General features: G+C 36.3%; 2 protein-coding genes across 2 annotated transcripts; both read left to right on the forward strand.

Annotated features, from left to right (window-relative positions):
- Nucleotides 1-4,371: 4,371 nt before the first annotated feature.
- Nucleotides 4,372-12,643, forward strand: LOC145237161 (uncharacterized). Its single transcript, XM_080099927.1, has 8 exons — nt 4,372-4,494; nt 5,043-5,172; nt 5,551-5,732; nt 5,796-6,016; nt 6,472-6,609; nt 8,089-8,126; nt 9,673-9,805; nt 11,667-12,643. Exons 1-8 carry the CDS (start codon nt 4,395-4,397, stop codon nt 12,168-12,170), a joined length of 1,446 nt encoding a protein of 481 aa, XP_079956053.1. The 5' UTR covers nt 4,372-4,394; the 3' UTR covers nt 12,171-12,643.
- Nucleotides 12,644-12,932: 289 nt separating this feature from the next.
- Nucleotides 12,933-20,285, forward strand: LOC145237152 (uncharacterized). The gene is made up of 8 exons (XM_080099915.1): nt 12,933-13,125; nt 13,195-13,253; nt 13,798-14,103; nt 14,563-14,728; nt 14,861-15,011; nt 15,347-15,469; nt 17,436-17,643; nt 18,983-20,285. The coding sequence occupies exons 1-8, from the start codon at nt 13,061-13,063 to the stop codon at nt 19,909-19,911; spliced, it is 2,007 nt and encodes a 668-aa protein (XP_079956041.1). The 5' UTR covers nt 12,933-13,060; the 3' UTR covers nt 19,912-20,285.
- The last annotated feature ends 705 nt before the right edge of the window (nt 20,286-20,990 follow it).

Consider the following 20,990-nt stretch of genomic DNA (forward strand, 5'->3'; position numbering starts at 1 on the left):
CACGGCTTAAATACACCACTGGTGACGTAAGCGACTTTGTAAAGCCAAAACTTGCGTGGAATAGGGGATGTTTGTGACGTCATAATCCACCTGAGGGTGCTAGGCCGAGCACCGAGCGTTAACGTGAGATGCTCAGTGCTCGACCAAACAGAACAATTGCAGTTTAGGCCCATCCCTCGTTTAAATAAAGGTCTAGCGGCTAGACCCAGACTAGACTCTTAGTCTAGTCTGATTCAGTACAACGCATTCTCAAGTTTGTGTATTGCAATTTGTGTAAGCGCTGTTTGTGTTCATAAATATGCATTTACTCATGATATATAATTGGCTCTGCAATTGTCCATTATTTGGGTCAAAATATGTGAATTTCTATTTATCAAGCCAGGTTTGGTGGTAAAATCTAATTGCCTCAGCAATTTGTGTGTTTTTTAGCATTCCGTCTCTATTTTGTTTCACAGGTGGGCCTGTTTTGATGCACAAGCGTTTGTTTTCTTGGAATTTGGAGAAATATGATCAAAAGTTTGTGTAGCTGAATACATTTTATCGAATCCAGTTGGTTTATTCGACGAAAAAGTCCGTTACTTCTGATATGCCGTGTCAAAACCTGTTTCAAGAGATTGGAAACATTTTCATTCATAGAGGATTGTTTGGTCACATTGTGTTGGTTGGCAGACAATGGGGCATTGATTAAGTTTCAAATGACAACAAGAGCTTAAGGGTGTTGCCTATAACTGGTTTTTTAACGCTTTAGGCTAAGTGCTAGTTGAATTACCGGCCTGTTTTGACAGACTTTTTTGTAGAGACACGTGCCAAAGTAATTGGGATGAGATTTCTTGTGCAAATTTGCCTTGTCATTTTGTTTAGATATTTAATACAAAACCGTAGATTTATTGGAATTGTCGTTCTGCTTGACTGGGTGCAATAACTTGGTCTTTCTTTACTCAAATTAAATTTTATGTAGGTTTTTATTAACCGTGATCAATTAGACCTACACTAACGATTTTTGCAGTGTACTAGGGCAGTTTTTACCAAATTTGGTTTGCCTGTTTTTGTAACAAGGGCATCTACTTATTACCGTTAGGCTTTTAACTGACGCGTTTTTTTATAATTTTACAACAAATTGTTTTAATGTGATCTTTGTTTGTAACGTGACAAGTTGCACATGGCTGTAAACATATCGAACTCTCCGTAAAATTTGGGCCAAATCGGGATGTTTGGTCAAAGGGCGAATAACTTTGGCCAAAACTGACACAGTATTTTCACTTATACTAAATTTTTGAAAAACTTCTGCGTTTTACAGATAAAAAGTAAAATACTAATTAGGCATATCAATAGGTCGCAGAAAATCACAAATTTTTTTTTAAAATAATAGTTGGGTCGTTTTAAAAAAGTTTTGGAACCACTGCACTATAGGGAGTTGAATACTGAAAAGCATTTATAGCATGTTGGTATCTGTTTTCGTTTAATTTCTGACCTCTATTGGTTAAGTAGGCATCTGTTAGTCTACGCCTTTACTGCGAATAGCAGGCAGGTGCAAAAAAGGACAAAAGTCTTGGTTTGTTACGGTTCAATGAACCGTGTGAAACAATGCGTTGCGGTCTTGAACCCTGGCCTCTGAATTTATACTTGCAACAATTTGCAGCGAATGCGAGGTTTTCAATGGCCCATTGTGTTCACCCTTTTTGCACGTGTCTTGTGACATAAAAAATCAACTGTTCAAGTCAACTGTTTGAAATTTCTGATTTTTTTTACGCATTCAGTTAGCTTGGCAATTTATTTCAATACTGTGTCTGATATGTGGATATCATGACTATAAGCCAAAATAGATAATCCACTACTCCCGCAGTGGGCTGTGATAAACGTGTATGTTTTTTCTCAATTAAAAAAAATCATTTTGAAGGGAAATTTTGACCAATAACGACGATAATACGTACAACAACAACGATATAGATTTTTATAGTCTACGTCTACGCCTTGCCATATGAGAAGTGACCGGCTGATTCGGTATGACGCCTTCAAAAAACCTGGCGTACTGTGATTTATAAATGAGTATGCCGTGATCTCTGGTCTGCATAGGCGCTTCAGGGTTGTTTCCAGTTATAAACTTGTGTTCATTTTAAGACATACAACTAACAGTAGGCTTATTCTATCAATACTGTCGGTTGTGTACCTTACTTGTTGTTGCCGGTGCCCTATGTTTTACTGTGTCACCATTCCAGCACGACCCGGCGGGTGTAAGGTGTCAGGCATCTGCATTGTAGGCGGGTTATTTGATACAGACAGGATTCTTTGCCACACAAACAAGGCCATTCAATAGTAGTCTTACCGTTATGTACCTTTGATCTGCTGTCAAAGCTTCGGAGTCAAGCTAAAATGCAAAATGTGTTTTTGTAATGATTTTGCATTTGGTTCAGGGTTAGGCAACCTCCAACATGCATGCCAAAGTTGACAAAAGTGATTTTTTATGACAGGCCAAACTATTTCCTGAACTATCACTTTGCTTGTGTTTAGATTTTTGTAATAAAACAGTTTTAAAACCGAGCTTACATGCACGAATTTGTCCTCCTTCTGAATGGCACTGGGCACGATTACATGCTGAAATGTTAGCACGCGAAGCCATTATTTTGACACAACAAGTAAATTGATACGCTTCGTTCAAAAAGGTTGCTGACGCCTGTTTAGTCTTTACTTATGTATACTCATCTATATTTGGGTTTTGCTCAGATTCAAGCCAAAATGACAGCTATATTTGGTTGATTTTGCAAACGACATTTGAGTCGAGTTAAGTTAAGTTGAGTTTATTTCGCTGGATGAAACAGAACATAGCGACACACTTGCACTAAAAAACAATCACCAAGCCGGAAATAGCTGCGCAACCTTAAGACGTTATGAAGCACAAAACAGTGAAAGGCACAATCGATGGATAATGGCTAAACGCGCTGCAGCTACACCGTATGATTTGCTAGAGCATCTAACATTGCTAGCGTTTGACACGTTATTGAAAAATTGAATTGGTTTCATTACCACGCAAATCAAACTTTACTGCGAAAATTGCGGTTTTGACATTTAAGCGTTATAAATTAGTCATAATGTAACGAATGTCTCAAAAGTTCAGCCACAACCACGCGTTTAATAAGATTACATACAAATGGCGGTTGACACTTCTACGTAGCATGACGCACAAACAATTATGTGCTGAATCATTAGTGGGTTCGACCTTCACTGAACGAACGACCTTGTCCTATCTTAAACAGATCTTTATTGCTGTGACAAAGTATGCGGTGTGTAGGTTTGACGTTTAAAGGAAAACGGGCAGATTAAATCCTTACAATTGTCAGACTTCTGTAACTGTTTAATGCCTTTTGTAATACGAGTTTTTTGTCTAGTGCTTATTTCACATTCTTGTTTGGTAAAAAAAGACAAAACACAGTAATTTATCAAAATATTTTGAAAAGTTTGCATTTTATTTCTTTGCTTAAGCATTTTTTTCGCTATTTTTTTTTAATCAGAAATCGGAAGATACTCGAATCAACAATTTTTGTGGGGTAAAATGTACCTTTATTTGTAAACCACATTGATTTTAACACTGTAAAACCTCAAGACTGTTTTAGAAAGGTTACCCACCAACTGTGCATTTTACTGTTTTGGCATTCCGTAATGTTTAAACATTGCGTATTTATTGCGTTGCTATAGTGTCACACTTTAATTGTTTGACTAAGATTTTATCAAGCGAACTTAACTTAACTCATCCTAAAAGTAGGTGTGAAATATTATTTTGTCGGTTCTCCTTTAAATTTTGATCTTATCAGTTTTTCAGTGTGGGCGTCATCACTACGCAGCATTTCACGTAAGCGAGTCACCCAAGTTTTGAACTTATTACGTAAATTTGATTGTTTATGCCGGCGTCTGATTTTAATCTCCTGAAACATTTCTTCTTAAAAAATTATGGTCGGCGATGGGCAAATATAAATGACAGCTCGCATAGCAATCTTGCACAGAACTGCATGCGGTTGCTTTATAGTATTGTCATAGTCAGCTGTTGCGATTTTATAATTTTTTGGTTCTTTGTGTGAATTTAATGAATTTTACCAAGTCATTTGAATTGAACCTTATAGTTAGCACAATTCTTAAACTGTTTGCCCTGGCACATTTTCGTGCCTCTCGATATTTGCAAGCGTTTTACGAAAATGATGCTTTTTAAATGTGTGTTTTTGTTGCATCGATTAGGCCAAGCATTTGCATTTGCGTGAATATAACCTACACATCGCATCTTGTAATAGTAATAGTGGAAAATAAATCTCTTTTGGACAGGATGTCTTTGGAATGCAAATACTGTTTTAATTTGTTGATTTGTGTATAATCTCTTGTTTGTACAGAGCGCGTAGGATTTTTGTAAAATGAAGGTATTAGTTTTGTTTCTTGTTACGTTGCAAGTCAATGGAGGAAATTGCAACAACGCAAGCAAGATGGCTGAAAAAACCGTGAAAAACGAAACCGGTAAGAAATTGTACAAACTCTACACTAAAATGTTACAATTGCAACTTCATAACTATAGTGATAAATTCGTTTCAATAGAACGTAATTAGGCCACAGTTTCGGACACATTTTGTGCTTTAAAGCTGTCGGTCATATCGCAAAAAATATTTGGCCTAAAACGTCCGAAAAATCTCTTATTTGTTCAAACAAAATCTGCAAACCCTAGTTTTAATAAGTTACATCATTAGTCAGTACAAAGATAATGGCGATTGCATTTCTATACCCATTTTCTCTGATCACTCAGTAAGTGCTGTTGTATTATCTCAGATTGAAAGGTTAACTTTAAGTTTATTGGTGTAAAAAAACTTTTTGAGATAAAGAGATCTGTTTAGGTCGCAAAAAAAATATCACATACATTGAAATAATCACCAGTCTGAAAATAGCTGCGCATATTATTAGAGAATGTGAATATACCCTTGCTTACAAGTAAAATATTTTCGCTGTTGTGTAAGAATATCCTTGGCATTATACAGAAAAAAACAAGGATTTCCAATTTGTTAATTCGACAGACGCAGTAGCAGTGGCTTCCAATCTCAGAATAACAACATTGGATTTTGTGCACACTTTATGGTGGGACCCGTTGGACGATGACAACGATGGAAAGAGACATTACACTGTGTTCTATGCGGATTACTACTTGTAAGTATGAAACACTTTGTGAGTTTTCACTTTATAGTTCCTGTGTTAAAAAATTGTGTCACCCTATATTTGTGCTTTAATGATAAGTTTGCACACTTTTCGTTAGTTTGGAAAGGACTAACGATATAAGGGACACACAATGCACATTTAATTTCTTTTATTTGGAATTTATTGGACACATCATTTTAATTTAACGCGAAAAAAACTGATCTAAAACGAATAATTTTAGTTAAACAGTGGCTTTCACTCTTCAACGTTGCCATTTTCGTTACTTTACATTTTAAAATTTACCTGATTAATAAAAAGTGCAAAAAAGTAACAAAACTTATCACTCTTTTATTTCTCTTTAGCATTTGACACATTTGTTTTCTTCTGTAGCGAAAAACCGTGGACACCGTTAAAGAACTGCGTTGACGTCACCCACACTAACTGCGTCATCGACGTATATTTTGACCCTCTTGAAACCTATTACTTGTGGGTTACCGATCAGGGGATTTCCCTAGGCGAAGATGACTTGCACCAACGCGATGACGTCATCATGTATTCTGCAATTGAAGAACGTAAGTTGGTTGTGACGTCATAAAGTTTTTAGCCCCAACCACAGAAAATTGACTTTTTTCTAGTTTTGCATAAAACCTTAAAGTTTTCGGCGCCGCACTTTGACGCCCACCGAGAGAAGAACAGGGTTGACATCACGTTCCGACAAATACGGCACCCGTGGTGGAACGGAAAGACAATGGCCGAGTACGTTTACAAGACAATGGGAGAGCGACCTAAACTCAAGGTCATGTATTATACTTGTGATGACTCAATGCAACCAAACTGTGGAAAGGACGAACAGCAGGTTATTTACCATATAATCCAGCAACTTAAGTGAGCTTAGGTGTAGTGGAAGTGTTTATGCGAAATTAATCTCATTGGTACGCCTAAACTGGTTTTGGTTTTAAAAACTAACAGGCCGCTACAGCATACATGACGTAAAATAAAATCTTTTGTCATATGTTTAGCGAAATTTGTTATTATATTCTACATGAAAACACAAGTGTTCTGTTTCCTATAAAGATATACCATTTTATGACAGTTAGTGTCTCATTTTGCAACAAACATGGCATGGTTGCGTTTAAGTAAACATTTCGGAACACGAATTCTGCTATTGTCACTAAGTTATGATTACTTATAGTTTAGGAAGATGAACGTATATTCAATACTGGTATATTTTTTCTATATTATGCCTTGCCGTACAGTGTTTCTAAGTCCATAACACCTGCCAAAATAGGAAAAAACACAATTTCTTTGAAGGCAAACTACCAAGAACATTTGATGAAAGATAACAAAATGACATTGACCACTTCCGCGAAGGACAGCGACACCTTGTGTTTGGATGTGCATCTGGTTTTCGACGAACATGTCGGAAATATTACAAGCAACCACACAAAAGTAAGATGCTTTATCATTTTCTCAATATACCCGCAAGATACAAATGCCATCAGTTTGTTTGACATCGTGGAATAATGTTTTTTACAAATTGAGTAATTGCACTTTACTAAATTGCAAATTGTGTAAGTACCAAATTAGGTAATCATTATATGTTTTGCAATTAGCAAAACAACAGCAGTAAATTGGAACTGAAATAAGTATATTTTTAGTTTGTTTAGCTTGGTTTTTATTTTTGTAAGTTGACGAACTGTCCTTGGATCATTTCTGTGCGTAATTCCGCGAATCTAGCTGAAATATATCCTGCATTTTGTTGTGAGAAATTAAAAAAACGACTTTTATTTGTAACACTAGCTTTTATTGCTAGTGAACCGAAAAAAATATGATAAAAAGTTTTGGAACTACTACGGTAAAGTAGGTCACTACCTCACGGCCAACTGTTAATGAAAATTTTACCACTTCCTCTAGTACAGGGGTCGGCGGCCTTTTTTGCACTGAGGACTGGTTTGAAACTGAATTTTTTAATCACGGACCGGCCTTTAAAAACCACAAACGTTCAGCACTGAAAACTAATTACAGTTATCACTACTTTGACTCAATATGAACCTTGAGCAAGTTTTATTTGCGACCCGGTGACTAACCACTCACGGACCGGCACGGGGCCGCGGACCGGTGGTTGTCGGCCACTGCTCTAGTAGATATTAAAGTTCACCTAACATCTGATGCGTAAATACAAAGCCCATTCCACCCAGCGAGTATAAATTCCAGAAAAAAACTGTGGAAATTGAAACCACTGGTCAGTCATTAAATCGAAAACATCGGGTAATGCTTGCTATTGTGCATAAAAATGGACGAAAATTGAAATTAATTTACCCAGCGATTGCAAACATTAAATTTGCTACGGTCACAGCTTGCAAACGTTGGGTATTTTCTTGTAACTCGCATTTAAAGCTCAATTGTTTCCTGCTGGACAGGGTCATGTTTCGATAGCTTCCTGGTATGCGTAACATCACTTGCACTGATTGACAAGTATTAGCAATTGAGCTTTTCATTTAGTCTGTTGGTTTGGCAACTGTGTCTAAATGCGTGCGTTGGACAAAAATCACCCAAACGTTTGGGCTTGTTCATCTTTTCTGCTAAACTTCATTTGGCTACATTCAAGCGTTCCTAATCTAACAATTTTTAATTTCAAAAGCGCATTGTTTATGGTTTAACGGAACTTAAAGCTAGAGTCATTTATTAATATGGAAATCTTAATACTTTTCAAATCGTTGTATAAAAAAATAGAACAAATGATTAAGTCTAAAAGGACTGGAAAACTGCAATTGTTAGTTTTATTTGGGCTCTATCTCTATAAGATTTACTTTTGAAAATTAAAGTATCCAAAAAACATTTTATTTCATTCAATCGCTTCAAAGTTCTTGATACAAACAAACATTATTTGACAAGCCCTTTATTGACCGCATCTGATTTATTTTTCAGGTGTGTTTTCCCCCAGAATCAACCTTGACACATATCACGTAAGTAACTTGGTTTTTCCGTTCTTTCCCATCTCATGTCTACTGCATTTGAAACCAGCTTTTCGACAAACTATAGATATTTCAAACATTAATGCATTGCTAATTCAAATCTTTTAAACTCTTAGCTTTTGCCTACCCTATTTTTTAAATTCGAAGTTTTTTTTATTTGGGTGTGTCTCGAAGTTGCAAAACCTCAGCAAACACAATATTGTATAGTAACGTTTTATTAAAAGCATCAAAATAGCAACATAAACATCAAAACACCTCATTTTAAAATTACATTTTGACTCGTTACTCCAATCATGCGAGTAAAAATGGTAGATAATTATTCCACACGATGTCGCTAGATCCCAGCACGTGGTCCACAAGTAAGAATGCTCCCTTAATACACAAAATGCACTGTCGTGTGTTTTAACCTGTCTAAATTTGTATTCTTTGTCTGTGACGGCACTGTGACGCGATCGATGACGTCAGCGAACGTCGGTCGTTTTCAAGAACAGTATGAGTAGCGAAATTACTCTTGAAATACTGAAATTGAAAACGGCCGCCATTCGAGATGTTTTCTGTTCATTCATCGCTTTTAATTTTGTTGGTAACCTATAAGATCATGACGAATATTCTTTTTTGACTGCTGCAAATCTTTTTAGGAGTGATTATACAAAATATGAAAAACACAGTACAGATTGTAGAGATTTTCAATAAATGTTAAAAGTTTTGCCGCTAATTGTTTTTTATCTTTTTGTATAAAAGATGTTTGGCACTGACTATTGCTGCATTTACCTGTCATGTATTGCCTAATTTTACCTTTTTTCTACGCCAATTTTATCCTTTTATACGCGAAACAGGGTCACATTACGTACCTTTCTTTTGTTTACACACAATAACAAACAAACGAACTAAAACGACTTTAAATTTTGCCTAAAACTAAACTCGAGCAATTTGGCACCTGTTTACTTACCAGCTCCTACTAAGCGACTGATAAAGACCCCAGAGTTGCCTACGAATATCCTCGCATAACTTCGTACCGTCTGCTTTGGCGGTCGCCAGTTTTCGTCAAATCTTAGCGGAACTGGCTGCGCGGGGACTTCGAACGATGGGAAGTCGAACAATTAAATCAGAATCCAAACCCTTTCATAACGCGCTTAATTGTTACCGAATAATAGAGACGTTTCTAATAATATGAAATTTATTTTTCGTACTGTGAGGTTACGAAACCTATGCGATGCTTTGGTTTGTTGGTTGTTTATGCTGTACAAATACGCTGCACATAAAACTGTAATTAGCTCATTGACTGCATCGACGCTTCAGGGCTGATCCCAGTATGAATATGTTCATCTTAGCTCATTGACTATCTCAAATGCGTGTGCGTATACCTCACAAAAACTATTACAATAATAGTGAAAACGGTTGACTATAGGTCAGTATTTCTCAACTGGTGGTTCATGGCCTAAAACGAGTTAAAAACCACAGCTACAGGTTGCATACAAAAACTTAAAAATGTTTTTGGTGATTATATGAAAAAGTAATTTTTTGTTTTGAATTTCAGGCCTTTCGTGGTGGCATCTGGATTTCTATTTCTTCTGCTCATTTTCTTTGTTTACCTGTTTTGTCGTCAAAATGGCAAGAAAGTCTGTTGGAGGGCGCTAAAGATTCGCCAAATCGAATTTCCGCGACCATTGGTAAGTTTTGGAACCGAATTATCTTAGGGCTGCGTATTAGAGGATTCGAACCCTAAAAAATGCTTTTTGACATTTTTTCGCACAACTTTTTTTCAACACCTGAAGTGTTGCAAAGACGTTTGTCAAGTAGCAACTTTTTGCTGCAAGAATTTGTAAGCCAGAAACCTTTACCTAATATGCAATTAAGTAAGGTAAACCCATTTATCGAAGTGCATTGTAAGATAATGCTATCGGTGATCCAACCAAATTAAATGGGTATCCAGGGTTTGAGAAGCAATACTCGATATGAATTTAGTGCGAACAGAAATGTTGTAGAAGGCGAGTTCACTGTTTAAGTGTTTTTTCGTGTAACATTCTGCCTAGAAAAGGGTAAATGGTTTTTGTTTGCAATCTATTTTACTGCTGCATCTAACAAAATGGCCCGTTGAACTTTGAGGCACAACTTGTTGGATTTGCAACACAGGACGTTTGTTTCCCACAGAAGGTGGAAATTCTTTACTTCACCAAAAAATCATCTGTAAATAAAAATGAAATCAAACCAACCGTTTTAAGTCTAATAATACAATTTACGTCTGTTCGTACGTACAATGGCTAAAACCATATGAAATAACAAAAACAAAAGGTGGCAAGCTGCGAATGATTTCTTGGTTTTGCAAGGGTAATTTTCGTTAGGTTACGGGTTTAAATCCCCCTGTAGGCTATCTTTCAATCTACGTCTTAATTGTCACATTCAGAGGCTTTGAAACAGACTTTGTTGTGCATATTTTCTAGAGTACTGTGGATTATATAGAGTACTGTGGATTATAGTACTGTGGCATATTTTCTAGAGTACTGTGGATTGGATTATATAAGTATGCTGTCATCTTGGACGTCCGAGTATTATTACTCAAATTTTCTGTGTATTTTATTTATTCATAGTATTACCTATAAACGATATCACTATTACATTTCGGCATATGGAACTCAACAATTTTCCCCTGGGAATTTTACGTTTTCCAACGGGAAATCGGTTTCCAAACCTCCCGGAAAATTCTCGGAAGTTTTTGGACGGTTGGGACTCTATTGCTTTTCATTGTTTTCCTTTTTGCCAGGAAACAAAAAAGCTTTAAACTATCCCGGCATTTGTTCAATGTTTTTTTTTACCTTATGGCCGAAATGTTGACACAAACAAACGAAAAACTTTAATTACGCGTTAAAACGGCATACAACGTTTCGAAGAAGATAAATATTTTAAGATAGGTCATTTAAGTTTTTTTTGTTCGTATATACACAATGCACCAGATTTGTAAGTCGGATAGGGTTCGCAGGATTCGGGCTTAGGTTTTGGGCCTGACTTTACACTCTGTGTCAGTATTTTGTAGAATAATATTAACTAGCTAAATAGCCAGTTGCTGGACCTGACGTAATGTCAAACAGCCCTAAAACGCCTTGTTCAAGACCCATTGTCTATTACTGTCCACTGTGTTTATTATTTGGGTCTTTTCTGAAGCTTCAGTGCATAGGCCTGTCAATTCAACTTTCGGACGGGCTTCAACGAAAAAATCGGGTTCGGGCCGGGTTCCTGCTCCAGTTTCGGCCCGTTTACAACTCTGCACGGTTTTAAAGATTCTGACAAGGAGATATTTTTGTAGAAACCCTAACGTTTTGACGATTCTAATGTCATTTTCAAAAGAAATGAAATGTAAAATCCAACTTGCCAATTAAGCCAGTGAAAAAGGCAAAAAAACAGCGGAATGACAGTTAAGCACGTGTAGATAAAAGCGATAAAAATCAGGTGTTGAATAGTTATTTGCTCCTTATATTCTCTGTTTGCAAAATGTCAAAGAAACGACTCACTTCTAATTTATCCTCTACTGTGCAGGATGAGATTTTACGCGAGAGACCGAACGAACGAACATCAGAGCTTATTATGCTCGACAACACCGAAGAATCGTACGAGCCCCTGCCGGCCCAGTTCACTGCGTCACCACACACTGACGTCACACACCGCAACGATGACGTCATAGTGGTCTCTGGACAACAGACGCAGGTCCCGCTCGGGCAAGAAGAAACTCAAATCACAATTTTAAGCTCACCAAATGAGGAAAACGAACTAACGCAACAGACATACCTAAAGGCTACGGATCTGGCTTTTTTTCCTGGTTGCGCGGATGAGAGCGCTGTAACTTACGGTAGCATTATTTCTTCGGAAGAGGAGAGCGCCGAGTCCAGTGTTCAATACATGACGCTCACTGAACGTTTATCGAGTAGCTTAAATGTGAACAACAACAACAAGCAAATATATCAACACGTTTGTACTTCGGAATGCGGTTACTTGGATAAAGATAGCTTGACTTACGCCCTGCCGTGCCAAAACTGTGTGTAATATTTCGTTCGTTGGTTCGAAACCCATGACCTCTGCAATAATTTTTTGGTACTGTCAGCGATATTGTGTATAAGTTCGAAATAATGGTATTTGTAAACACATATATTTCAATGTTATTGCGGCCAATACTTCTCATAAATTTCAACTATTGTGCAACAAATAAATGCAAACACACGAAATAAAACAAACGCCGTCCATGTTACAAAAAATAACAATTCAATCTGCGAAACGTCACGACGGTGTTCCTCATGACGTCATCTCAATCGCGTCATCGTTTGTGATGTACAACGATTATTACAGAGTTTTTGTTTGTTTGTTGTTACTGAAAAGTTTTTGTGAAAGAGATTTTACAAATAAATAGCCAACAAATGATTGATTGCACTGTTATGTATACTGTTGGATAGAAACTCTTTTTTAAATGTTGTTTTTTTTGTGTCTTTTTTGTCAAATAAAATTAATGTTACTATGAACAATGTTTAGTGGTAAATGCAATTCGTGTATTTGCTGGCGTGGCTATTGCGAAGAGCAAGATTCATACACTGCATTTTCCTATGTGTGTTCTGAAGAAAGCTGTTAAGAAGCAGTGGGCGGAATACCATAGCGTGAACTTGTTTATGTCTAAAAATGTAACAAACGAAGTACACAAGTTGCCACTGTTTTCTTAAAGTAAACTAGCAAAAAGTACTATCAAGATTCAAATATATTTGTATAACGAGAAAGAGTAAAAAGTATGATTTCTATTTCCCACCAAGTGTGAAATAAGGTGATTTCCCTTGAAATGACCAAAAGCGAATTTAGGAAACACTTCAGGCAAAAAAACTACAATTACATATAGTAAGAAAACTTGATGTATTTTGGTTTGGGAATGTTGTTTGAAAGAGTTTTGCTAAATGAATCGTTGCCTTCGTAAAGGCCTAAATCTGCTAACAATTTTGAAACGCCGCATGGGAACAAAGTAAGTTTTAACTGGGAATGTTTCAGTCATTGTATTTCTCAACAAAGTCTAAATTACTTTTTTATACAGTATGGAAAAGTGTGCAACTGTTGAAGCGACTCCCGTTGATGAATCAAGTAACAGCTCAGGTTGGTATTTATTTCCACAATAAGGATCTAAAAAAAGAATAATGATTTATACTTATAATTCAGTAATTTTAAATATGTTTACAGGTTCTAAGGAAACCTTGCTATGTGTCTTAACTTCCAATTTAGAAATCACCCTCTTAGGTTGACAAACCTGTTTCGGCATGCTTTAAATATGTTAGATATTTATTATTTGCATCAAGTGGGCAGTGACAATGTCACCTTGCTTTTTAGAGCACTATGGGTGCCACTATGGATTTTTTGTGTGGACAAAGACCACAGAATGAGCTTTTCAAAAAAGCAACACCCAAATATAATATGAGCTTAAAAAGTACCTGCAGAAAAAAGTGTGGAGTTTATACTTTACAACTGTTGATTGTGTAATTGACATACTTTGGCTTTTATTTATCAAATAAAATTTTTTTTTTTTATCATAAAATTTTTTTTTCTACTGTTGAAAAACTTGTGTGGTATTAATCTTTGTCAGATTGTGGAAGATTGGTTTGTACTTTAACTCATTCAACTCAATGCTATTTTATGTTCCCAGATGTTAAACGCAAACCTGATATAAGTCTGAGTGAATCTCAATCAGGAGCTAAAAAACAGAAAGTTGTAGCTGACCCGGCGCTTACTTGTGATCAACTTAAAGGTCTGAAAAAGCACCAGCGGCGTAAACTTGTCAAACAGCTTTGCCACGAAAAACACTGGCAAAAGACGAAAGGGAAACCTCTCCATATGTTGTATGGCAAAAACTTGGAAGCTACGGACTATATTCTTGATTCAGAATACTACTTTGAAAATGGATTCAGAAAAGTGAAGCCTTACTTTTTTGACTTCAACACATTTTGCAAAGGTAGGTAGCAGTTTACTGTTTTCCAAAAATAACGTTTTAAATAGATTAGAATTAGAATTTTGGCTCATTTCTTGTAACTAAGGGTAAGATTATATTTCATGTGGTGAAAAAGAATGAAAATTGGAGGCACCATTTATATTTAAGAGATCGCACTAGTGTACAAATTTCCTTTGAACCCAAGCTACTTTACATTGAACATTGAATTTTACAAAATAGTTACAATGAATTAAAAAATACATTCAATGATTTGTAAAGCCAATACAGATAACATGTTGCAATAAATAAAATTTGAATTAAAAAAGAAAGTTGACCTAAAACGTATCGATTTTAAAATTGAAGCAACCAAAAATGATTTACCTAATAGTCCTCTGTTGGAAAAAATAGACCATTATATAGATCATGGACTTAAGATTTAGAAACCAACCTCTGATTGTTTACTCATGAATGTTTTTTTCAAAGGTCGTTGGGTTGGAAGAACACTTGGTGAAATTTACAGAGCTGAGTTTCGGTTGCATCCGTATGATTATTATGAAAAGCTAAGACAACAGGGAAGAATTTTACTCAACCTTGAACCTGCTGAGAGTCTCGACATAAAGTTTAAAGACAATGACATGCTGACTTCAAGGTAAACCTTTTCAAAGGCATTGGTACAACAAAGGTTGTTAAATTAAAAAAAAAAATTGTAATCACCTCAACAAACAAACCACATTATTAGTTTGTACTGTTAAGTAGGTCATTGGTACATATTTCATCTCAGAATTCATCGTCATGAAGGTCCTGTCTTAGACACCCCCATAGAAATCATAGAGGACAGTTCAAAGTTTCTGGTTGTCGACAAACCTTCAAGCATTCCTATTCATCCTTGTGGAAGATACAGAATGAACTCATTAACCTTTCTGCTGCAGAAGGTGTGGTTTATAAAAAAAGAAGTATTTTCATTCACACTTTAATACTTAATCAGTGGCAAAACTTGCAAACTGACATTGTTCCCATTAAAGATGATTCTCATATTTTTCTATTTACCAGTAGCAGCATTTTTATTTTTATACTACCAGGCAATTATTACATCTCTTAGAATGAAATAATACCAAAATTACCAGTCAAAAATTATGGTTACATACAGCAAAAATACCATTAATTTATATTTTTACCTTTGTGATAAATGTGCATTAAAAGCTCACGGAATTAAATAAAATAGTACAACTTTTGCATGTAGCTTACAAATTTTAATTTTTATGTGCAGGAATACGGCTACAAACAACTTTCTGGCTGTTACAGACTAGATCGACCAACATCTGGTCTTGTCATGTTTGCCAAAACCAAACACATAGCTGGTCAGGTTCATCAACTTATACAGCAGAGAAAGGTTAGTGTACAAAACTAGACCTGGTGCCAATGGTAAATTTAGCAATTCCAAAAGAAAAGTATTGCTGAAACCAGAAGTACATAGTCACAGTTGGCTGCCCAATTGTGTCCCCTTCCCTGAAGGGGACACATATTGTTTTTGTCTATATATATTTTTTTTCTTTCTAACGCAGATTTGTTCCCATGTTTTGGTCAAGAAAGAATGGTTAAAACTTTTTCAAATTTACACACATTATAGATATTGGTCTAAAGATGGTCCATGCGAATTTTGACCCTATTTGATCCCTTGGTTCACCCATAGCCCCCTAAAACGTGAAATTTTTAACGCGGATTTGTTCCCACGTTTTGGTCAACAAAGAATGGTTTAAACTTTTTCAAATTTTACACACATTATAGATATTGGTCTAAAGATGGTCCATGTGAATTTTGACCCCGTTTGATCCCTCTATTCACCCACAGCCCCCTAAAACGTGCAATTTTTAACGTGGATTTGTTCCCACGTTTTGGTCAACAAAGAATGGTTTAAACTTTTTCAAATTTACACACATTATAGATATTGGTCTAAAGATGGTCCATGTGAATTTTGAACCCATTTAATCCCTCGGTTTACCCACAGCCCCCCAAAACGTGAAATTTTTAAAATGGCTTTACTTGCTAAAGCAGATGATTCTGGAGTTTCTTACTTTTTTGATTGGTACATTGCAGCGTAGTTTAATGTATTTTGTAACTTGAAGTTGTATATATCCATTTTCACCCATTTACCCCCAAATATTTTTTTGTTTGTTATTATGTTAATGAGGTCAGAAATACAAGACTTAACCTGTTGAAATTTTAAACAGCTCTGTATAGGGTTCTCCTTGTTGGCTGTTAAAAATTTCAGTGCAATCGGCTCAGTAATAGTAAAAATATGTTTTTATATGTTGTCTTTTGTCAAATTTGTTCTCGCTCAGTGCACAGCTGATGCAATGCGAGTGATTGACGATAGTGGCACATGGAAAAAATGCCTCTGCTTCACGCATGAACGCGGTCGTCTCTTGACCATTTTTTCACTGGTTTCGAAAACGAACTTATTCGTGTTTCGAAACGCAGAGCGACAACGCAGCACGATTTGTTACACCTGTATAAAGTGACTTCTCAAACTGAAAGCGTTAATAAAACTGTTTTAGAACAGGTTTTGGACATAAAAAGCCCAGATATTGTTGGTATGTAGAAACTTAACGGCGCCAGGGAACGCTATGTGCGGATTAAAAATCGTACTTCAACAAACAAAGGGCTGTGACTGTTACAAAACAAAAGTTTATAAATATTTCTTTAATACGACAAATGTCATCTGTGCAATTCAAATTCTTACCTAGCATATGCATGCGCCATTCATCCTGTTACGAATTCAAAATATGTGTGTGTGGGGACCCATTGGTTTTTGCTAGCAAAAACAATTATGTTATAACAGGCCACAAAAGTATTGGTACTATACTGAATGTATCCATCAAATATATATCCCTTACAATTATAATGAATGGTGCGTAAATATGTCACAGTTTCTGTAAAATTGAATATATAGGAAAACCACTATTTAAATTTAACAATGACTGTGCCCTTTTTTTACTGTTACAAAATCGCATATGCACATGTGTGGGGACCCATTAGATTATGCTTGCAGAAACAATTATGGTATAAAGTGCCAGGAAAAAGCTCGAGACCCAATGAAATGTAGGTGCCCAATATATATATTCATTATAAATATATTAAGTGGTGTATGTGATACATCGTTAAATATGATGTAGTATATATAAACTGGCAATATAGAGGAAAACCACTATTCTAGTTGAATTACCGATCAGTACTAAAAGGATCAGTAACAGTTTAGAAAATCAAACAATCTGCATTTTCATATGTATTGGCAACATAAAATTATTCTGATCTTAGTTGGGTTGCAGATACTGTAAATATCTATAATTTTTGTCAAGGTGGAGAAAGAATATCTTTGCAAAGTGGTTGGGGAATTTCCTGAATCGACAGTTGAATGTCGCCAACCAGTGGTAAATTTTAATGAGAAGCTCGGATTTCATGTAGCATGGGATGTAGAGGACGGGAAGTCTAAGGATGCTTGGACTGTATTTGAAAGATTAAGCACCGATGGAAATACCAGTATTGTTATCTGCAGGCCGAAAACTGGTAAGTAATGCAGTAGTAGTGGGTTCAAATCATATGAAAGTTACCATGTGTAGTAATTTTTGGTCTGTTTAAGTTTAAAAAGGCGACCTCTAGGGCCTCTACAGCTTAATACACCGCTGTTAACGTAAGGGACCCTGTAAGGCTACAAAATCTAGAGTGGAAATATAAATGCTTTTATGTCACAATGTACAGCTTGTAGTAATCGGACGAGTACCCGTATCTCAGAATATTTTGCCCCCGTTTTCGATACCAACGTTCGATACCGAAGGCTGGTTTACACTATAAGAATATAGGCAATTTGCTTCGGACAGCACAAAATCGGAAAAAAAGTTCTGCCAGGTTACGTATATTTTTTCTCTATCATGTGAAAATCACATTTTTCTGCATGATTCTGCATGTGTGTGTGCGCGCCTGTTCCCTGACCATGGCGGATAAATTAGTTAGTGATATACAACTAAGTACAACACTATTTATAAGTCCTCGGCACTCGTCGAAGGTATATGCACGTGGTACTCGTACTCAGTATCGGTATTTGCTTCAAAATCTGGTATCGTCCCATCACTATAGTAGCTAGCGTGCGAAGCCGAGCATTGAGCATTAGTATGAGATGCTCGGTTCGACCAAACAGAATATTTGAAGTTTTGGCCCTTCCCCAGTCAATACCATCGCTGCAATGTCGATAATACTAATATCAGGTTAAGCCCCCAGACCACATGAAATCTGGTTCTAACTGACCCTAGATTGTAGCCTTACTATCCTGCTTTGCTGAAAATTTAATTTCCGAAATTATGTTATTGGTTGTGCAAGTTTAAGTAAATACTTAAAACCAAAGAGACAGTGATGATAACATAAATCTTGGGTTACTGCCTTTATAGTGCGTTTTTGTTTCAAAGTGCTAAAATACGGAATCATAATATGCCCTACTCATTTAAGGCGTTGTACTGAATCAGTCGATCTCCAAGTATTTCCTGATATAACCAGGCTTTGCTAGAAAAATTTAGCCTGCGGTGGTATTCGCACCTTGCGAGTTTTTCTAGGACTTGCACTGTACCAACCGAGCTACACTGGCTCAGTGGTAAGCCCGGAATATATTAGATGAGATGATATGTGTTTATTTCACTTGGTGAACCAACACATAGCAATATAAAAGCTCTACAACCACCACCAAGCCGGAAATAGCTGTGCAACCTTAAAGCGTCATGAAGCGCAAAAGTAACAGCTACACCGTATGAAAAGGATAAAACTTTTGTTCTAAAGGCAGTTTTAAACCCCTGATAGTTATTTTCTCACTAAAAGCTAAATCAGAGTTACCTTTAAATGAATCCTACTTCATTTTCAGGACGAACTCATCAGATTCGTGTACATTTACAATACCTCGGTTATCCAATAGTAAACGACCCAGTCTACAACCACAAGGCTTGGGGACCAGAGAGATTTCAACATGGCCCAGTTACCAAGAACCTCAAAGAAATCACGAACGAATTAACTTCCAAAATGGATTTTGAGGCGAACCCTTTTGGAACAAAGACTGGTGCCACAGAAAAACCCGAACAATTTGCTAATGTCAAATTTGAGGTGACTGCAGCAAATGAGATGACTACCCCTTCGTTTAAAGATATGCCCCCACGTGTATACACTGGAAAGACTCTAGGTGTAACTGGTGCCAATGAGATGCCTGCTCAGCCAAATTCAAACCAAGGGGCCAATGTTGACACCCTCAATCCCATGGACGTCTTGGATTGTAAAGACTTGAAAAATGAAGCTATAAAAGATACCTGCAAAGATATGGAAAGTACAACTCCCGGGAATCAGCTACAAAGTGTTCAACTAATATCTGAAGACATTAAAACACCTGATTTAAACAACACAAAAGACATGATAGGTACTGAAGCTCCAACAATTGACATAAGTTTAAATCCAAAAGTTGTTAGTGTTTCCCATACTGAACAATCAGATTCAATGACCAAGTCTGCAAATACTTTACAAAATCAAATGCCGGATTCTAGCTTTGGCAAAGACGTTAACGCAGCTATTCAGGATAAAACACCAGAAAAAAATGGGCAATCAGAAACAGAGTATTGTCTTCCTGTTGCCCATAGCACTTCGCGTAGCAACACTGGAGACTGGACAAAAGTAGTGGACTGTCCAGAATGCATGAACCCTGTGACTGACCCCAAACCTGAAACTCTTATAATGTATTTACATGCGTATAGATACAAAAGCGAACATTGGGAATTTAAAACCAAGATGCCTGAGTGGGCAAAATAATTTCATGCCTGGTAAATTTCATTTCCCATTCTTGGGTTTTCATTAGGGTCGACCTGTTGGTACCGTATTACCGATTTGTGTTTTTTAAGGGTATTTTATGTTTTTTTACACATTTACACTAAAGCTAGACATAAGATTAAGCCGTTTTTGAAACTTTTTGACAAGACTTTTTAATAAACAGTTTATTTATTTTTATTTGTGTGTGGTAATTGGTTTAATTGATTAACGGAACCAAATTTATTCCGCCTTACAACTACATCTGTTTTGTCTTTTGATGCATAAACTTTCATATTTTGGAAAAGTTTTACTAAAGTAATAAAAAATAAAAATTTTAGTTTGCATTTCTTCACAATAAATTAAAAAATCATACCGTATCGTCCATTTGAATTCCATACGTCAGGTTTGGGTTTGTTAAACTGTTTAAGCGTCACTTCAAATCCAATCCAAATCTTGACAGTGTTTGAAGTAGAAACTTGGTGTGGCTCTCAACAACGTACATGTAAAACATTCCACAAACATTAAAATTCAAATTTGAAGCGTTTTTATGGTATAGGCCAGTGGTTCTTAACCTTTTTTCCTTGCTGCACCCCTTTCAAATCACTAACCAATTTTCGCACCCCCTTTTAAATCATAAACCAATTTTCGCTCCCCCTTCTGTAATTGCTTAAATAGAATAGACCTAACCAACCCTAATGGTTCAGCACCCCCGCACCCCCTAGGAACAGTTCTCGCACCCCCTGGGGGTGCCTGCACCCCAGGTTAAGAACCCCTGGTATAGGCCATAAATTAAACGCGTGATTTTAAAACAGCAACCGAAAATAATGGTTATGATAATTCGTAAAAAAAAAACATGTGTGCATCTTGATATTTCGGTGATTACAATTAATTTATAGCCATTTACAGCATCGTCTCTAGTCTACCAGATGTTCATTCCCTCTATTTCAACAGAACAGTATTGTTATGTCTTAAAATGATCGTTGTTTAGTAGAAAAATTGTTCTTACATTCACACCGGAATAAGTCATTACCTCTGGAAACAGCAAACATACAATTAAATCAGCTATATTACGTAATTATTGG

Source organism: Phallusia mammillata, chromosome 1 (genome assembly GCF_965637545.1).
Source record: "Phallusia mammillata chromosome 1, kaPhaMamm4.hap1.1, whole genome shotgun sequence".
In the NCBI taxonomy this organism is placed as follows: domain Eukaryota; kingdom Metazoa; phylum Chordata; class Ascidiacea; order Phlebobranchia; family Ascidiidae; genus Phallusia; species Phallusia mammillata.

What these genes read in the sequence shown, in the direction of transcription:
- LOC145237152 (XM_080099915.1), top strand. Translation starts at nt 13,061, where the DNA reads ATGAATCGTTGCCTTCGTAAAGGCCTAAATCTGCTAACAATTTTGAAA. An exon ending in AAACGCCGCATGGGAACAAA is followed by an intron (nt 13,126 to 13,194) that starts GTAAGTTTTAAC and finishes TTTTTTATACAG; the next exon opens with TATGGAAAAGTGTGCAACTG. An exon ending in TAACCTTTCTGCTGCAGAAG is followed by an intron (nt 15,012 to 15,346) that starts GTGTGGTTTATA and finishes TTTTATGTGCAG; the next exon opens with GAATACGGCTACAAACAACT.
- LOC145237161 (XM_080099927.1), top strand. Translation starts at nt 4,395, where the DNA reads ATGAAGGTATTAGTTTTGTTTCTTGTTACGTTGCAAGTCAATGGAGGA. An exon ending in GTATTCTGCAATTGAAGAAC is followed by an intron (nt 5,733 to 5,795) that starts GTAAGTTGGTTG and finishes ACTTTTTTCTAG; the next exon opens with TTTTGCATAAAACCTTAAAG. An exon ending in TTACAAGCAACCACACAAAA is followed by an intron (nt 6,610 to 8,088) that starts GTAAGATGCTTT and finishes TTTATTTTTCAG; the next exon opens with GTGTGTTTTCCCCCAGAATC.